The 19,187-nt window shown below is 44.2% G+C and overlaps 1 protein-coding gene across 1 annotated transcript in view; it reads left to right on the top strand.

The window, feature by feature from the left end:
- Positions 1-19,187, top strand: part of HDGFL3 (HDGF like 3) — a 36,735-nt gene that overhangs the window by 15,341 nt on the left and 2,207 nt on the right. Inside the window, exons 2-5 of the mRNA XM_064389095.1 lie at positions 6,985-7,061; positions 10,276-10,414; positions 11,667-11,825; positions 13,361-13,507. Coding sequence (XP_064245165.1) covers positions 6,985-7,061; positions 10,276-10,414; positions 11,667-11,825; positions 13,361-13,507 — 522 coding nt within the window. The remainder of the gene's footprint in view (positions 1-6,984; positions 7,062-10,275; positions 10,415-11,666; positions 11,826-13,360; positions 13,508-19,187) is intronic.

Here is a 19,187-nt window from a genome sequence, read left to right as displayed (position 1 = left end):
GTGAATGCCTAGTCCCTGAAATTTCTCACTTATTGATGTCTTGACTGGTTATTTAATTTTTATTTGCTGTTTGTCTTCTAAACACATTTTTATATGCACATTTCTTGCACATTTGTATATTTCAAGACAAAAATGTTTGTGGTAAGATGGTAAAGTAGGATAACCGAATTTTGTCATCATAAACTGCTTTCATTAGGTGTTAGTGGGCTCACTCTTTTGATTTGCTTTGGTGGATGTACATTGCAAACAATATTTTGATATCTGAGAAATAATTCAAATGACGGAGAAGCAAGCCTGTGCTTAAAGGGAAGAAAAGTAAATGTTAAATACCTCAGAGCAGGCAATATTTGTTTAAAATAAACAAGCTCTTCCCACCCATACACAAATAAAAAGTAATTTTGTGAGCCATGAAACTTAAGAAGTTTATTTTTCTCTGGCTTGCTTTTGTGTGGATTTCCCTGTGTCTGATGTTTTGATTCAGCCTGCATTGCAAGCTGTCTCTCAGCATATGGACTGCTTGTCTGCCCATCTTCTCTTGGACAGCCTATTTATCACAAAACATGGGGAAACTTAATATCTCTCTGGCCTTTCTCCTTTTGTCTGGTTTGGCAAAATTGTCTGACATGTTCCTGAGTTATTGCAGGTAAGAGTCAGACTGAAAACAGTGTGATCACATCCTTTCCTCTCCTTAGGGAAGGGATTGGGAAAAACAGAATCCTAGTGGTAGCACCATTGCTTCATTCACAGTAGCAGGGAAACACTTCATTTGGAGAAACAGCATTTCTGCAGCAGCCTGGCTTTGGGGTGTGCTCACTGGGAGGATGGCAGCTTGGTAACCTGAAATGCAGCTCTGGCAGAGCTGGAAGTGTGCATTGTTAGGAGTTCCTCTTATTTTAGCAGTGGACCTCAAGTGCTCTGTAAGAACAGTCCCACAGTCCCCATCCATAAATTGAGGCTGGAGGAGATGCAGTGATTCATGTGGCCAAGGTCGTCCCAGGGGCCAGTGGCAGAGAGAGGACTTGTCTTGGTATCCCCCAAATCTCTGGCAGTCTTCCATCCAGCAGCCCCAAAGTGCAGAGAGGACATGAATCACATGAGCAGATCAGTTCTCTACAAAGTCATGCATACAGACAGCAGTCACGCAGAACTGAGCTCTGGCCCCGTTTTCATACTGGAGATTAAAGCAGCTCTGCAGAAAGTGCATTTCAACTTTCTGTCTTAAAAATATGCTGCTAATTAGGGATGTAAAGGGGCTGAACTCAGCTGCAAGACTGCTGATCTTTCCTAGTGAGACATTGCTGCCAGCATTGTTTGGACTCCAACTAACCCTTCATTGTCTTCTATCTCGTTGAGGTCCTGAGCATGCACAGGAAAAAAAAAAACAGGAGGATTGATGTCTTTATATTGTCATTTCTGGCTGTCTGCAGGATACCCTTCAGCCATTTTCAGCAGTGTTCAAAAGTATGCTCTGCTGGTTTTAATCTTGTTTTGCTTTTTGTTTTTGCTGGTGGCACTCTTCCATGCCCAGAGACTTTTTTAATTTTTACTTTTGTAGCTGTGCAATTCCACCTTATTAAGTTGGATTCTGCTTCCAGTCTCACCCTTCACAGGGTTTTCTCTTTTAATGGGTGAAAAAGTGCATATGCCAGCATTCCACACTAGGAGTTCAGGTATGTGATGTACATTGGGGAGTAGTGCTCTGCTTCAAATATCAGTCTTGATACATGAGAGAAAAAGTCAGCAGTCTCCAATCAGCTTCAGTTGGATTGCTCTTCAATTTAAGCACTGTGGAATTTGAGTCACAGTTTTTAGCTTGAAGCAGGTTGGATTTTTTTTTAATTTTTTTTTAACATTTTCGGATCCTCTGGGAAAAAAAAATTAATATTTTACATCTTACAGAACAGTATTTTAAATAATGGTTTAGAAAAGATACTGCTATACTGCTGACTCCCGGTAGCATTAGCTATTAAAAAGCATAATACATCCATTGGAATAAAAATGTTGTAGTAAAGCAAAATATCCTATTTTAATAATGGATTTTGAAGAGTATTGCTTTTATCCATCTAGAATTCTGCTAATAAGCTAACTGCAAAAGATCAAGCTGCTTGCATGTGTTGGGCAATAATAAGCAATTTGAACCACTTTCCAGCAAATACTATAGGCCTCTGCTCAGCTGCTGTGCAGCAGCTCCAGGGATTTCAGAGGGAGATGTGGATCACGGCAATGGCAGGCATTTACACTATCTCCAAACAATCAGTGATTACTGCTCTGCAGTTTTAATTCCCTCTTTTTGCAAAATAAAAGGACATCTTGTGGTTTTGGTGCCCACATAAGCATCCCTGCATGTAAAGTTTTCTGTAAATGGGGACCTGATAGGTATTTTGCATAATACGGTTTTTTGTGTGCGTGTAAAATTCTGCTGGAAAGCAGTAGGACAGGGTCTGGTGGAAAGCCACCCTGACAGCCTGGCATTCGTGCTTCTGAGCAGCAGCTTATCCACAGCACGGGGGTTTTGTGATGCCATAAAACCCGACACCTGCGGGAAGGAGAAGCCGCTGGGATGCCGGTGCTGCACCGGGGGCAGACAAAGCACAGACATGGTTCCCGATCCGCAGGGAATGCAGAGCTCTGCAGAGCCCAGCACCCGGGAGGGGGTGCAGCATCCTCTGCTCCTGCACCAGCCCTCCCAGCCAGCTCCTCAGCCTGTCGGGAGCGCGCCGCGTTATCCCGCGGGCGGGCACGGCGATGGATTGCGCTCCCGGCAGCCGCTGCTGTTGTCCTTGTCGCTGGGCTCTGCTCTGCAGCGCCAGCCCAGCCCGCCCGGCCAGCCCCGCTCCCCAGGGTCCCCAACCTGCCAAACCCACCCACAGCCAGCCACAAACACTCCCTGGGAACCAGCGATTGCTCGGCACCACCGAGAGCAGAATACTTGGGCTGCGCAGCCATCCTAGCCGGCAAACCACAGTGTAAGGATATCTGGCAGATCTCTTGCCTCCACATTGGTAGTCACTAGCAACACGGCTTGATAAAGCCCCGCTCTGGTTGGAGAGGACCGAGCTGAATTTTCTGTTCCGTGTTCTTGACCCTAGAAGCCTGGCATTTGTTTACTGGAAAAAACCTCGCAGTTACATCTTTAAAGCTCTGCTGCTTGGTTGGCAAACAAACGCTGGGCAGTGCAGCTCTGCTGAGGCTGTGCGAAAAGAAAGCAATTGTTATTCATTAAGCAGATGACAGCGACGGGAGCTAAGGGGATAAAACTCGAAATCTGAAACCACCTGCTTTAATTTTAGCCATAATTGAAGCGGCTGCCCATGGTGCTGCTGATGCACATGTCAGATTTGCACGCCATGCGCTGCTCACAGTGATTTCTGTGGCAGCAAGCTCTGGTTCGGGCAGGGATGGAGCTCGCGTTTGATTGCAGGTTATAGCGGGTACTTGAGAATCTGTTTGTTTCCTTCCAGCAGCAAAACACAGTCGCAGTCTGCCTCTCTGATAGACAGATGCTTTAGTCATTAGTGAGGTTTCTGTGGCTACAACACTGTGTTCTAGTATGGGTGCTCTTTCCTCTTTTGTTCCTGGTTCAAGGCAGCGATGCTTTTTTCGCTCTTGTGCTCATGCGCTCACTCTCTTCCTCTCCCTCCCTCCCTCTCTCTGTCTTTGATCTTGCTGATATGGGGGAAAATATCGGATCCAAATCTGCAGCATATTTAACCAAAACATCCTGTAGAATGGGAATAAATTGTGACTGAGTGCAGCAGCAGGAGATTGCAGTATGGTTGCTTGTACTGCTTGCTTTCTGCTACAACAAAACAACAGCAATTGTCATGGAGTGCCGGGGTTGTTCTGCAGCTAAATAAGCACGTAGGGACTCCACAGAGGGCTAAGGTGGCTTTACTGGGAACAGGGAGACTGGGCAAAGCTCTCCTCTCACAGTCTCTAATGCAGGAATTTGTGTGAAAGAGGTAAAACGGGAAGAGATCTTTCCTAATGGCAGAGAGGGTCTCATCCTTCACTAAATTCCCGGGAGTTTTTGCCACAGAGTTCAATGGCCCTAAGATAACACTGTCACTTTATATCCAACCTTGTTACAGTACTAGCAACATAAGCCCCAGAGCTGGGGAGCTCACAGCAATATCAGTGAAGGCAGGAAAAGTCTTGACCTCAGCTGCAGAGTGAAATGTTAGAGTGGGAGCATTAACAGTCTCTCCTTGAGCTATTTGGTGCAGATTAATACTGCATGTGTTTGTATGTGCATGCCAACTCCCAAAAGCTATGAAAAGCTTTTTTATGGTTTCCTGTGATGATACATAGTCAGAAGGGATACTTGGATGAATAAAGAAATATGCCACGAAATGGGGAGCAGGTGAGCTGCGTGGCAGATGTGTGTTCTGTCCTTTGTTGTTGCTGCTGCTCCTCAGCTAACAGCACAAGTGCTGGGAATAAGACAGAAGGCTTAACTCCACTTGGGATTCTGCTTAGGAGAGCCTCACTGCTTTAGAGCATAGCACGTTGTGTGATGTAATCCCCAATCCCTTCTGATCAGCATTCCCTACTAAGCAGGTCTTCATTCCCCCCTTTACTGATCATTTACAGCTGTTTACTTATTTCACGGGATTCTGAGAGGGCTGAGGCAGTAACTGGGCTGTGCTGCTCTGTAATGCAGCCCAGAGCTGGCGCCGTGTTTCAAGTGGCCAAATGAGATTTGCACTCAAGTCCCAGCAGACACTGTTTGTCTCAGTCAAAGGAGTCCACATTTTTCTGGGGTCTGGTATCTGGACATCTTCCTTGTCACAATAAAGAGGAGGATGGCTATGGCATCCAGACAGTCGAGGTGTGTTACCTCTCCCTGTACTTGGTAAACTGCCAGCACAGCCTTTTTTGCTCTGACATGTGGATGCTCCCATCTTGAAGGAGGCGTGAAATGTTCTGCAGACATGCAATATCTCTCTGACCTGCTGCTATCAGTTTGGAAAGGGAGTTGCAGTGGTTTTGACCTGCAGTCTTTTTATCACTCTTATAATAAGTCTAATACCTGTATTTAAATAATGAATTGTGAGCAAATAGCAACCTTATGGGCACTTTCTGAAAAAAAAAAAGTTACTGTCAGAAAATGGTGAGCTCTAAAGTAATATCTTTGACAGCCTTTCCTCTATGTAGTCCTGATAATAAAGAGGACACCAAAAATCCTGTCATGTTGTTTGAGTTCCTCCGTTCACACAGCTGAGCTAAAAGGCAATGCACGTGTTCATCCTCCACCCGTGTGTATTTTCCTTCTATGTACATTTAAATAATAGATTCTTCTTTTATTTGTCAAATTATTTGCTTTGTTAAGTACCAGAAAGAAGTAATCGCTGTGCCCACAAGACAAGTGACACCTGTGACAATCCCAGATTGTCTCCTGCAGACTGTGCTGGGAGGTGGGTGCATGGTGACACATGACACATGTGCCCCACCTTACACACCCCTGAGGGAATGCTTTGGAAGTGCTCTCAGGTCTCCAGATTTTGGTGCAGCTTCAGAGAATGTTCCAGTTAGACTGAAAAGATAGGCATCCATTTCTTCAACAGAGAGGAGTTTTATGATGTTACAGGTCCACATGTGGCTCTCGTTTGTCCATCCCCAAGGGGTGTCCTTGCAGAAAGACCAAAAGGGTTTGAATTCTTACCAAAGCTCATACTCCTTTGAAAGCTACACAGCCAAGCAGATGCTTTACCGTGAAAGAGGACATCCTTTGAAAACAATCTGGTGCTTATTAATCGATAAGAATTCAGTGTTAGGGGTCCTTCAGCAAGAAAAGAGAAGGAAAGCACATGTGGGTCTGGCCTCCTGAGTGAAAACATGCAGGTTGCATCCCTGTGCTCTGCTGAGGAGCAGATTTTGTATAGCACTGTTATGTCAGCACTTTGCTCTCAGTTGCAGTGACATTTGGCAGGATGCTTATGTTGAGACTGCCTTAGACCAGGCACCAGGCCATTCACCTGCTCACTGGTGCTGCCCTGTAGATATGTAGATTCATTAGGCTCTCTCTTAGCCAGAGAGTTCTCTGGACACTTAATTTCACACACCCACATATGCTCAGAAGTGCCATTTCTGGGAAGGCAGGCTCTTGGATCTTATTTAAAGCTTTGCTGTCTTTTTGGTTTATGTGGGTAGGCACCTGGACTCTCTTATTTCTGTTTCAGAGGACTACAAAATTAGACATAGACAAGATTAAGTCCTGTGCCTCACCTCCTGCCACACAACCAGTGCTCTCACTCAGACACTGGGAGAAGGGGTCTGGGCACTGCTCAGCCTGAGGGGTTTGTTCCAGTACCAGCTCTGTCTCAGGAGAACACCCTCAGCATCCCTCCTTTCACTGCTCTGCAGCTGTATCCTGAGACATACAAGGTCAGGATTAAAATGTGAAAGGAGAGAGAGGGTACAGAGGGGAGTGGTAACCAAATCCAGTTATCAGGGTGTTGCAGGGGAAGGAGAGTCCCTGGCCCTCCTCCCTGGTGTGTGTTACACATTTTACACTGTGTACCACCATCAGCACAGCAAACACCACTGGGGGAGTGTCCTGTTTTCCAGCTGCAGAGTTCCAGAGTCCCATCTGTTCCCCATTTGTTGCAGAAGTTATTGAGGTGGCTGTGAGACAGGCAGGATTACCCTCTGGGCTTCGATGCCTTTGATGAGGCAGCATCTGAAGTTAACACTTAAATTAAGCAGAGTTGATTTTATTGCCTTTGTGTATTATAATGCCCATGAAATCATTAAAACTTTGTGTGTGCTCCTGAGTCTTCTGCTGTCTCCCTGCAGTATTTCAGTCATGCTGACTTTGCCTGAAACACCAGCAGCTGTCTTCCCTTCCCCACCCCAGCAGGCAGCAGGACCTCCAGGGCTGCAGGATACCTGTGCTAGCACCTCCATGGCTTGGCAGGGAGGCTGGGATGAGGGACACCACTTTTGGGAATAATCTTTTTTCCACTGCTTTCTGTCTTACAGATTGATGAACTTCCTGAAGGAGCCGTCAAGCCTCCAGCAAACAAATACCCCATCTTCTTTTTTGGGACTCATGAAACGTAAGTGAATGAGCGTGACCTGTTCCTCTGGAAATGCCTTTTTCCACTGCAGCTAACATAAATTCCTCTGATTTCATTGAAAAAAATCCTGACTGAAGCCATTGGGAGCCTAGAGAAAGGTCTTGCAAGCCCAACTCGTTGGTATTAACAAATGGGAGTGAAAGCTGAAAGTAGCTGGGAGTGCTGCTGCCTTCATGGTCTAGCATGAGCTAAACATAAAAGCTGTGTATCCTGTAAAGAAATGTGTGGGCATGAATTCATAAAAGGGTCTGAAAAAGCCGTGAACTCAGAGGCAGGGGCAAACATTTTGTACTTGGATGTCCATGATAGCAGAGATCAGGCTCTTGTGTTTGGACGTGTTGGAGCTCGTGTCCTGTGTGAGAACTTGGTAGTTTGTGATGTGAAAGGAAGCAGACCCCAGAGTCTCAGGCAGAGCTTCAGAATATGTGCATTCCTGGGATCTGTGCTGGGGTATTGTAGGATGGAGCTCACAGAAGTGATAGAAGAACTGAGCTGGCTGAGCTGATAGGGAAAGAAAAGAATCAGAGCACAAGAGGTAAGTTAGGTCTCAGCATAATTGCTACAAGGTACAGAGTTTCAATATTATAATGTACATGTCTCTAGTTTAAACTATGTCTGAGATAGCTAAAAATAAGTCACATTCCATTCTGCAAAATATCTTAATTTAAAAATTTTTCCTTCCCCATTTGCAGATAACATGTTTTCTAGAATTCCTTTAAAACTGGAAAACTGAAATTCTGATAATATTTTAAATTCAATGCTAGAGGCTTGAAGGTTTATTAAAATTTATTGTTTATTTTTGAATTTTAATGTTATTCGAGAATATTATGAGCTCCTTAGCTCATACATCACATTTTATTTTTATAAAAATCTTTAAAGGCAGTTTCTGCTTTATAAAGTTCATAATTGCCTCTCTTTAGTTAAAATAGGTCTTCTATTTTTCCTAGTTTCATTGCTAGAATGAAACAACCTGATGTTTTGATATATTGTAGTCCACTAGTACTGTCACAAAATAATCTGAAAATAATAAAGTTTAAATAAACTTACAATGCTTTCAAATCAGAAACCAAAATGTAATTATTTTTCAAATGGAAACATAATTTTTGAGAAACATTTAAGAAAAAAACTGACCACTTTTATTCCGAAATGAGTGAGTCCCAAACTGATAATCTCTTTTGAATTGGATTTTGTGAGCTCATGATCTCACAGTAGCATCTGATACAGAAAAACAGTTTGTAGTTCATACCTCATAAATGTAAAAGCCTATTAAAAATGAGTTGTAGATTGCAGCTCCTTAGTTTTATAGCAGAGCAGTAGAAACTTATACTCTCCCAGTGGCAATGAATGCATTTCAAGCAAAGATGTAGACAGTTTTCAGTGTTTACTTTACATAAAAGGCTGTAGAAACATTTCCATACATTGCTGTTGAGCTAAGTTAAGGCAGCTCATACTAAGTTTCATACATTTTTTCTTTGTTATTTGTGTTAGAACTGTTTGTTTATATTTTTGACAGCAAGGAGACATCTCCTGGTATTAGCAAAAGCATAGATAACATAATTTATTCAGTGTAGCATTTAATATTAACATGACATCTGTTAGTTTGGAAATCACTGTTTGGCTTTCAGGTAGAAATGCATTCTTGGCTTTGTAATTATATAATTAAGATATTTTTCAATATCCCATGCTGTCTCAGGTGGAGTTAGAAGGAAGCTCTTCCTCAGGGACTTGTCATCTGATGACTTTTTAGCAACCATTTGGCTCTGCACTGGCAAACTGCTTGGCCAGTGGGATGATTTAAGTGAATGGAACTTTGCACATTCAGAAATGCAGGGCATAAATCAGGCATTAATCTGAAATAATGATTGCAGAAAGGAAGAAATATTATCCTGTGATTAAGGTATTAGACTGAGACTGAAGAGAGCTGTTTTTTCCTCTGCTATCAGTTTGAGTTTGACCTTGGACAAATCCTTGTGCCTCAGAATCCCATCTGCAGGAAAGGGCAGACTCCCAATGTGGTGGTGAGGTTACAACAATGAATGTGTTGGACATGGTGGAGCTCCACAATCCCACAGTAATGGAGACCAGAGAGTTAACATGAATTGCAAAGATCATCAGGAATAGGACAGTGATTATGGTGAAGGACACTGGGACTTGCTCAGCTCTGCTCACTGATGACACAGAATCTTTACATGTGGGAATGAAGGGGTGTTTTTGCCTTCGTTGTTTTAATTTGACTTGTGATTACAATCTCAATGTCACCATGCAGAACACAGTAGATATAGATACCCAACTAAAAGGAAGTTATGCTTCCTTCAGTTTAAGAGTTAAGAAGAAGTTAGAGTTTTACTGTAATGTGTGTAGAAAAAGCAGGACAAGCCATCACTCTTCTTTTTTTATATAATTATTTTTCCCTGCATTGTGGTGCTTGTGCCTGAAATTAGTTGGCCCAGTGCATAGCTGACTTAGGCAGCAGCAAAGCACAAAATCCATCCTTGCTGTGCTGTCTAAAAAACTATTTGGCCACAAGCACCCTGTGTGTCTCATTGTTTCCTTGTATTACTCATCTGCCTATATTCATCCATTGTTTTTTGTTCTTATATGAAATTATAAGATTTTTGGGAAAGAGCATTTTTATTGTGTTTGTGCAGAGTTTAGTATGTGGGGGGCTAATTCCAAGAAAGCAGCTCCCAGGCTTACTGGCAGTATAGATAATAATAAATGCCACTGCTTTTTGTATCCCATAGGACCAGGGATAGATTTTGGCTCATGGGCCCTAGGCACTCCTTACATGCTTAACTTTTCATGTGGCATCTTTGAGGCCTTTCTGGATTTATAACTCTAGGATTGGAAGCTTGGTCCCTTGCTATCGCAAGCAATGACATCATAAACTGTTTCATAAACTTCCATAAACTGTCCAAGTGCCAGTTCCCAGCGGTAGTTAATAAAACAGAGATGTTTCAGTTGTTTCTAGAGATACCCAGCATGATTTTACTACATCAAACATCAGGATGGTGAGCCAATCTATTAAATCAGACTCACGGCAGTAACTGTATGACAAAATAAATAAATAAAACTAGAAAATAAATTATCGAATGAGCAGAAGAATAGGGAAAGCATTTGCACTGTTAACGTTATGATTTTTTTGAGGAGAGTGATAAGTCCTTCTTTGAATGTTCCCTCTGTTGAAATGCAGTGCGTTCCTGGGGCCCAAAGACCTTTTCCCATATAAAGAATATAAAGATAAGTTTGGGAAATCGAACAAGCGAAAAGGATTTAATGAAGGCCTGTGGGAAATAGAAAACAACCCTGGAGTAAAGTTTACTGGATATCAGGTAAATTACTTTCCCACCTATTGCTCCTATCTTTCTTGTTTTCTTCTTGTCAAAGTGAGTGTTTTAAGAGTGATGTGTAAGGTTCTGGTTTTGATGGAGAAAGAAAGTTTCACAGCTCTGGTAATTGTGTAATGTAAAGACAACTGTGGTCTCACACTCTGTTACAAATGGAACTTTAATCATACTGCAGAGCCTTTTGCTTTCTGTGACATTCTGGGGTGGTGAAGTGGAAAATTCTGCAACACATTTAGTTAAATTAAAAATGGATGGTTTTATTTACTCCTGTACAAACATGAATAATTTCTGACTTCTTCTTTCTGTTGTTTATTTTTATGTCAGGCTCCATGTATTTTACACAGACCTTAAGGTCACTGCACTTTGGATTTTTACATTTGGCAGTGCCAAAGCTAAGAGGAGTGAGAGGTGGAGGGTTAAGCTGCTGGTAGGAGACAGTTGCTGCTGTACAACAGCTCTCCCTGTTGGGTGTCCAGAGCAGAAAGTCAGTGAAGCTGGAGGGGGAGAAGAGTAGTTGGTGGGCTGTATAAAACACAGAACTTTTCTCATTAAAAAAATGTGGTCCTTTGAAGGCAGGAATCACCTCCAAAAGCAGGCAAACACCTATTACATTATTATCACAAAACACTACAAGCCAGAGATACAGACCACCTGCAGAAAAGCTGCTGCCTCTCTCAGTTCCTGTTTCATATTTTCAGCCCTACACATGTTTTGCATACACTTGGGGATTTTAAAAAAATCCAGTGAATAGTCTGTGGGAGATGGGCTGTCAAAGAGTGCTCAGCCTGCTGGTCAGGGTTTGCTTTTCCAAAACACAGAGATCTTGCCCTTTGAGGGCAGTGTAACAGTCATCTTCTCTCACAAAAAAGTCTCTGCTCTTGCAGCCAACGTCTGAAAGTTTCAGTAGTTTTTCCCAGAGTGGAACATGCCAGGTCTCTCCACTGAGCAGCCCTTAGCTCTCCTCCAGCTTTTGTTATTGAATCTTCTGTTTCTATGTAAACCCTTCAGAACATGCTATCCCAGAATCTGCATCTGATAACTGAGTTCAAGTGGTGACTGAGAAAATTGCCTTTGCAGCCCTTTTTCCTGATAATTGCAAAAATAACCTGAGCTCTTCCTAGCAATTAAATTGTAAGCTGTCCATTTCCATCTATCTCCAATGCAGAACAAAAATCAAGTAATAGGTATTAGTGGTATTTCTATTGTTGATCTTATTATTGTTGTTGTTATTTTAAAGGCAATTCAGCAACAGAGCTCATCAGAAACTGAAGGAGAAGGAGGAAATACAGCAGATGCCAGCAGTGAGGAGGAAGGTGATCGGGTAGAAGAGGATGGAAAAGGAAAAAGAAAGAACGAAAAAGCCGGCTCAAAACGAAAAAAATCCTACACTTCAAAGGTTATCTTCTGACTTTTCCTGTTGTTATCCATGGGCATTTATAATGGAATACTGTTCACCTCATGGAAATTCATTCTTCCTCCTTTAGCATTTTGATTCTGATACCGTGACAGTGGTGTTCAAATAGGCAAAGGGGAGTGCTCTTCCTTTGTAGACAGCCTTGGTGAGACACCAGTTGAAACACTCTGCCCTCTTCTAGTGCCCACACACTGAGAAGGTGAAATTATGGGAAGGAGATCAGTAGGGCTGGAAAGAAAACCCATGCAAAAATGGATTCATAGGTTTGATCACCTCAGATAGGTCTCTCCCCAAGAAGAAAAAAAGCCTTAGGAGTGGCCTCCTGAGGGTCATGAGCTCAGGTTTGGTTCCTGTCCAGGAGAACTGAAGCTTCCCCCTCCCATCTCCCAGGAAGATCTGGTAGGGCCAGAAGTGCTCAACTGCTCCTCTTGTAGCTGAGTGTAAAACACTTCAGTCCAGATACAGAATGGGAAGGTGGAAGAACTGGTTCATTAAGCAGGATGCTCAGTTGGTAGATATCAGACCTGCACTGTAGTACCCACCAGCCCTGTTAATGTCTTAGGTAACAGTGTAGATCAGGAAGCTGAGAGTGATGTGTCTGTCTCACAGTGGCTGGTGGACAAAATCCCCTGAGAAGTGACACCTTTGGGTTCAGATAGACTTCTCACCTGTCACCTGGGGTAAAGGGGAGCAACATTATAGTCACTTCCTCTGCTTCTGTGTGTGCCTCTAGGGCTGCACTTCCCCTGAAAAGTTGTGTAAAATGTGGCAGAGTCAATTTATTCACATTCATGTTATTCTTCTCTGAAAGTGAAAACTAATGGAAGTGAGAAGAAGCAATCAAACAATCTGATCCAGGCACAGTCTGGGGGAGAGTGTGAATTTTTGTGGTTGATCCACCAAACAAAATGTATTTTCACCCCTTTTGTGTGTTTTACATCAGAAATTCAGGTCTGGTCTACCATCTTCTTTCAAGAAGACTCTGGGCAAACAGAGGATTATGAAAATGGTGGCTTAATGCCACAATTTATCCTTTTGTACTGTAGAATTGAATAACATAAAGGGATGTAAAGGAAAAAATGTATTGGTTCCACATGGCTCTAATGTTAATATATTAAAGCTGACAGCACTAAAAAAAAAAGTATGGAAAGCAGCTCTGCTAATGCTATTCTCATTTTACATCTCTGTGTTTAATCAAAACTTTTGCCAAGCTGGCACCATCTGTTTCATTAACTAACAAAACCTACAGGTGACCAGGCACTAATACCCAGCTCCTATTACTGTGTCTGTCTTTCAGTCAATTGAGCTGCCAACCTGTGCTGAACACAGAATTTGAGAAATTTCCTTCATTGGTGGCAGTAACTCCAGCTACTTCACCTGAAAAATGCTTTTCACCCCATGTATCCTCCCCAATACTCACCTTGAATAGGAAAATGCATGATCAGACAGTATTCCACATACTTCTTTTATGGCTGAAGCTCAGGTTTTAATTTTAACTTTGTTGTTGATCATTTTAGAAATCCTCCAAGCAGTCACGGAAATCTCCTGGAGATGAAGATGATAAGGACTGCAAAGAGGAAGAAAATAAGAGCAGCTCTGATGCTGGGGACGCAGGCAATGACACAAGAAACACTTCTTCAGATTTGCAGAAAACCAGTGAAGGGGTAATCTACTGTTCCTGTCATTCACTTCCCATGCAGTTTGCTCCTGGGGGGCTTTGGAGCCAGGGTGACCTGTGTGTGCCACGTGCCACCTCCTTGGGTTACATTTCAGTGCTCAGAATGTGTCTACAGCAGAAACATGGACTTGGTGCCTGCAGTGGTACAAATTTTGCTCTAGAGAGATGACTGAAAACAAGCATTATTTTTGTTCTGACACTTGCATAGATGTCAGCTGAGAGGAGCTACTGAAAACCATGAGCTGGAATGATGCAAAATTGATGTGAGAGCAGAATCAGACTGTTTGCATAATGCATGTTGGCTCACTAACAGAGGGAGCCTGCTTACCCTTTCACACTTGTTTCATTTGTGGGGTCCCAGTGTTCTCCTTGGGGTTCTTGAGCGTTCATGTGCTCATGACAGACTCTGCGTACTGCAGGTTCCAGGGCAGATGCTGCCCTGGGCTAGGACCTTCCAAGGATGGTTTATGCAATCTGCTCCAGAGCAGCTTCATTCGATCTCCTTGTGTGTTTCGTCAGTTGTGTGTTCACATCAATATTCCTTTGTTGTGACCACAACAAGAGGAGAGGAAGGCTGAGCAGAGGATTAGCGTGGCAGCTGGTTACTCAGCCACCTTTAACACCCCTTGCTATTTCTGAGCCTTTGGAGCAGCACAAGCCTCCCTGCTGCAGCACTTGGAGCTCCAGCTCAGCAGCAGTCCTTGTGCAGCCCCATGCCAAGGCTCTGCCACGTGGGCAGCAGCCGGGCTGGGCTGTGGCAGGAGCTGAGTGACACGAATCCCCAGGTGTGAGAGGAGGCCAGCCAGCACAGCTCAGCTGACACTGCTGGGGTGCCTTAGCACCCGGCTGCCTGCTCAGCCCTTCTCACAAAACACAACCTCTGGGGAGCTGCTGCTGTCTCCCACTCAGATTCCTCCCAGAGCTTCCTTTCCCTGTGTCTCTCTGCAGTGCAGTGTAGTTGTTTTGTGACTCTGCTTTATAAAGACTTTGGTAGGTGGCTCATGGGGTCACAAGGAAAACTCACACTCCCATTCACTCTGAACAAGCTGCTGGCTTCAGCCAGGGACTGATGCAAGGAGACACTGCCCAGCTGTGCCCTCCCAGCCTCTCACCCACAGAGTGTCAGAGGCTGATAAGGGTGGCCTACATTCTGCCTAGTGAACTCTGTGACACTTCCATGTCTTCAAATAGGTATTTGGGTGAGAAAACTGTTTGTAAGGTGCATCTGAGGTAACAAGAGGTTCACGAGGCCCTGCTGTGTTTCCCGTGTTTGTGGCAGTGACAGGGGATATGTCTGTGAACTTCAGGCACATTTTCCATGTAAGGACAAAGAGCAAAGGTCACTGAGTTAGGTCAGTCACAGACTAAGTGGCTAAAACATTACAGAGGATGTTGGCTTTGTGGCTGTTGACATTCATATGGCTCTTTCTTCTGGGTGTGACAGGCTTGTGACATGCTTGAGAGGTAGAGTCCAGCATGCTACAACATCATGGTGCTTCTCAGCATTTTCAGGATTAGAGATATTTTAGCCTCTCTGATGACACTGAAATACTGTCAACAGTCTTATCCTTCCTGCCAGCACCAACTTGAAGAAATATCCAGAGTCAATATTGTCATACCCATGTGGGGAAGTGGCTCTGCTCTGACTTCTGCAGCCCCACCACACAGCCTTGCACTCATGCTTGAGCAACCAGTCTGTTGCTAGGTCTTGGATGCGTTTAATGTTAAAAAAGGTGGAGTTTTAGTAATACAGATTAAAGAGACAATGGCGTTGTGGTTTTAAGGGCAGATTGAGATAAAAGCACTGATAAGTTTGGAAAAGTTCGCATCCTGATCCTTATATTTCACCTTGGCCATTTCCGCTGCAAAGTCATCGTTTCACACAGGAATCTCTTCAGCGTTCCATTGAGGTTTTGTCAGTAGTGCAATTCTCTTTGAGGACCAGGAGGGGACACTCCCTCTCCTGCTGCTCCCAGAGCCAGACCAAGTGTCCTTTCAGAAGGTGTGCCTTTAGAAGACGCAGGGCACTTGGGGGAAGAGCAGCAGGTTCTTTTTCAGCTGGTGTTAAACAGCCAGTGTCCAGATTGGTGACCGGGGCACGGCGCCTGCTGTCTGCTGGACACTGCAGCCACATCCTGCTGGACACCCAGACTGAGCCTCTGCTGCAGGGCACCGAGCTCCTCCAGCCCACACTCCTGGGCTTCTCCGCCGTGGAAAGGAAGGTTGAAAAACATCGCCATGCACCTGGAGAGTTGGGATATATGATCCTTCTGTTCAGACGTGAGTTCAGGTGTCTCGACCGGCTGAAGACACCAGCACAGATGAGAGAATGTCTCCTCAGGATGACGGAGCCCTGAGCAGGCCGTGGGCCAGCAGCAGGCGGTGTGCCGAGGATGGGTCCCCCAGCCCTGTCCCCCCCGTCCGCCCCGCCGGGACGCGGCTGCTGCCATCAGATGGCGCCCGGCCCCTCCTCTTGTTCAAAGCACCGTGAGCAAAGATATCAACACCCAAAACAGGGCCCTCATCCCAAGGACGGGTGTGTTCCATTCCCCTGCTCTGCTCTGCTGGAGGGCTGCCTGCTCACCGAGGCAGGCACACGAGGCTTGGCCGCCCTAGCCAAGGTGCTCCCCCTGGGCTGAGAGCGCCTTTGGCCCCTGTGCAAGAGCTGCCTCGAGCAGACAAGCTTTTCTCTTAATAAAACTACTAATAAATGATGTAGTAATTACCTTTTATAATGCCTGGACTGCAGGCTGAAGACCCATCTCTCCTCCTCTGATCAGATGGAATCCTGCCTTTTAATCACACTCTTACCCTCAGCATTGTAGGGATCTTCTTGAAGGGCTACCAGCCAAGGCAGATGATTGCAGGAGCACCTTCACCTATAGTTTTTAATGAAAATTCTAACCTCCAGGTGGTGGAGGTAAGCTTCAAAATGTGAAGTGATGGCTTCCTGAAGACTCAAACCCAGAGCAAATAAAAGTACTTTCAGAGCTATTATATTTTTTTCAGCCAATTTCATACTGTTCAAGGGCTCAAATTGTGATTTTCTTTTTATCCCTTGGGTAGACAAAGGTGCTTTCTTTTTTTTTAACTCTACCCTTAGTTTCTGAGCTATTCTTGAGTACTACAGGCATTCTCAACAAAGAGATGTTTCCTCATTCCCAACCACAGTTGGTAGTTGTGTCCCATCACTACATGTTTTTCAAGCTCTTTCCCTAACTGCTGATCTTTGTCTGATTCCTTCCCCAGAAAGATGCACAGCCTGAAGCTCGGGGGTTAATCATCCAATATTAATTAACTAATAGTGTATTAGCTAAGACAGCCCATCCCAGAGTTTGTTCAGATCTTGAGTCACAGAATCTTCCCAGAACTGTTCCCTGCTGTTAAATACTAAATTGTTTTGGCTTTCTCAGAATACCATGTAAAGAGAATTTTCTGGTGGAAAGGTATTCATGGCTCTGTGTTGTTTACTTTCATGGCATTAAATTAGTTCATAAATCAGAGAATTCATGGCAGCAGATTTACATTCCTCATTTAAATCTCTGGTGACTTGTGTCTTTAGTTCTTGGCTGGCATAACTCTGAATCTTTGTAACTGAACACCTAAACTGCTTTTTATTTTACTTTCTGGATGGCCACATACTCATGTTCAAAAGCTGGCTGTGGTTTTGTCCTTATTAGAAAGTGTTTGGAGGTCAGGGCCAGCACACAGGGTGTGTGGCAAGTTTTCATTTTGGTATTCACTGTTTCAGTGACAGTCTGGGCAGTGTATTGGTAAAGGAGGTATTTGCTTGGTGTTCAGGTGAAGTAGGTGAATGATTTTAGTGTCTTCAGAGAAGAATAAATTTGCTGGAAATGAGATACATTTTCTTGCTTCTGGTGCAGCCTGAATATTAAAATGGAATAAAGGACTGTGGTCCTTTTTCTCACACTGACAATCAGTTACCAACTGAGTCAGTGGATCTATTTGTGGAGGCAACTGCCAGCATGAATAAGGGGATCAAAATCTGGTCCAAAATTATTGCCATCTGACACCATTGCATTTGGGAGAACATATTTAAAACAGCCTGTGTCCAGGCTTTTTTGTTGTGGCATTCTTGTGGGGTAGCAACAATCCCAGTTACTGCTGTGAGGTACAAGTGTAATGGCCAAACTGGCCAGAGAAATGCAGGTTCACTGTGTCCTTCTGATGTGGTTCTGAGACTTTTGGTTCCTTTGCTCTTCTTTACTTATCAGGAATAACATTGGTCAGGCTGCATAACAGGTTTGGGGGCTTGTCAGCATTGAAAGCATTGCATTTAGGGCTCGGTTCAGTGTAAAAGCATTTTGTACAAAAAATGAAAACAAAGTATGTTTTTCTGTCTGGTTTCTTTTCCTGCAGTTGGAGGTACAGTAAAATCTACCCTTCAAAGCAAAAGATAATAGTTGTAAGAATGTGTCTAAGTATTGCACAGTAAAAATTTCTATGTAAAAATCAAATAGTGGCATAGTATATGGTGTAAGGAGTTGTATTTGCTGCCTTCCAGTAGCTCAGGATAACAGCACTGCTGGCTAAGGACATGGGACATAACTCAGAGGAAACATAAATGTCTAAATGCAAGTTGAGATTAAAGCAGCCAGTACAGATGAAATATTTGCAGCTCTGTGTACATTGAGTCCTGTAATTGAGTCCTTTGACCTCAAACCAACACGGAATAACAACTATTGTACAAGTAAACAATTATCTTTCTGCCCATGCAGTTTTACAGTACAGGATGGCTGAATTAGTTGCCAGACACTGTTAAGGAAGTAATCTTCAGTGCCAGAAAAACAGACGGCAGTTTGTGGATTTAGTTTTGTTCCCTGCTCTGTTTTCTGTGTGCTGCCATTGATAACAGAAACTTTGCTCTCGAATCAGTCAGATCCTGTGCTCTCTCCTTTGTGTGCAGCATGGCACACGTTGTACCATAGCTCACAGTGAAGCTGAGAGACTTGTTCAAACAAAGATGTTTGAGAGTTGATCTGTTTCTGGAGAGACGTGAAACCATGGAGACCAGGGGAGGTGCTTGGCGCTGCCGCATCCCTGAGCAGCAGGAGCTGCAGGAGCTGCAGGGCTCCCTCAGCTGCATCCCTGAGCAGCAGGAGCTGCAGGAGCTGCAGGAGCTGCAGGGCTCGCTCAGCTGCATCCCTGAGCAGCACTGCCCTGCAGCTCTCTGTGCTGGGGACAGTCCCTGCTGCCTCTGGGCCACTGCCACTGCACCCGGAGGCACAGCACATGATGGAACATGCCACTGGAAACTGAAAAGCCTAGAGGGTGACTTGCATTATCTGCCTCTTTGTTGTCCCTCCCGTGCTGTGGCCCAACAGCTGTGACACAGTGTGAGGAGAGGCATTAATGTTCCCAGCACCCACGTAAGGGTGATCCTACCCAATCTTCTGGATGCAGACCAGAAGGGAATTGTGGTTAACAATTGCAAAGGTTTCATGCTCCCAAGGACTTTCTGTACTGGATCTGAGAGTTACAGCACAGGAAGCAGCTGTGTTACCCCATCCTACCTGTCAGTGCTGGGCAGCTGATGCTTTCTTAGCAGAAAGCAGGGTTTGATTGACTGATCATGTGAAATTGTTTTAATGGGTGTCTGAGTCTGAAGGGAAAGGAACAGCAGTGAATCCCCCCAAAGCATCTCT

This window comes from Passer domesticus, chromosome 14, assembly GCF_036417665.1.
Source record: "Passer domesticus isolate bPasDom1 chromosome 14, bPasDom1.hap1, whole genome shotgun sequence".
Taxonomy (NCBI): domain Eukaryota; kingdom Metazoa; phylum Chordata; class Aves; order Passeriformes; family Passeridae; genus Passer; species Passer domesticus.
Note: the sequence above shows the minus strand (reverse complement) of the source record. Positions and strands in the feature narration are given on the sequence as shown.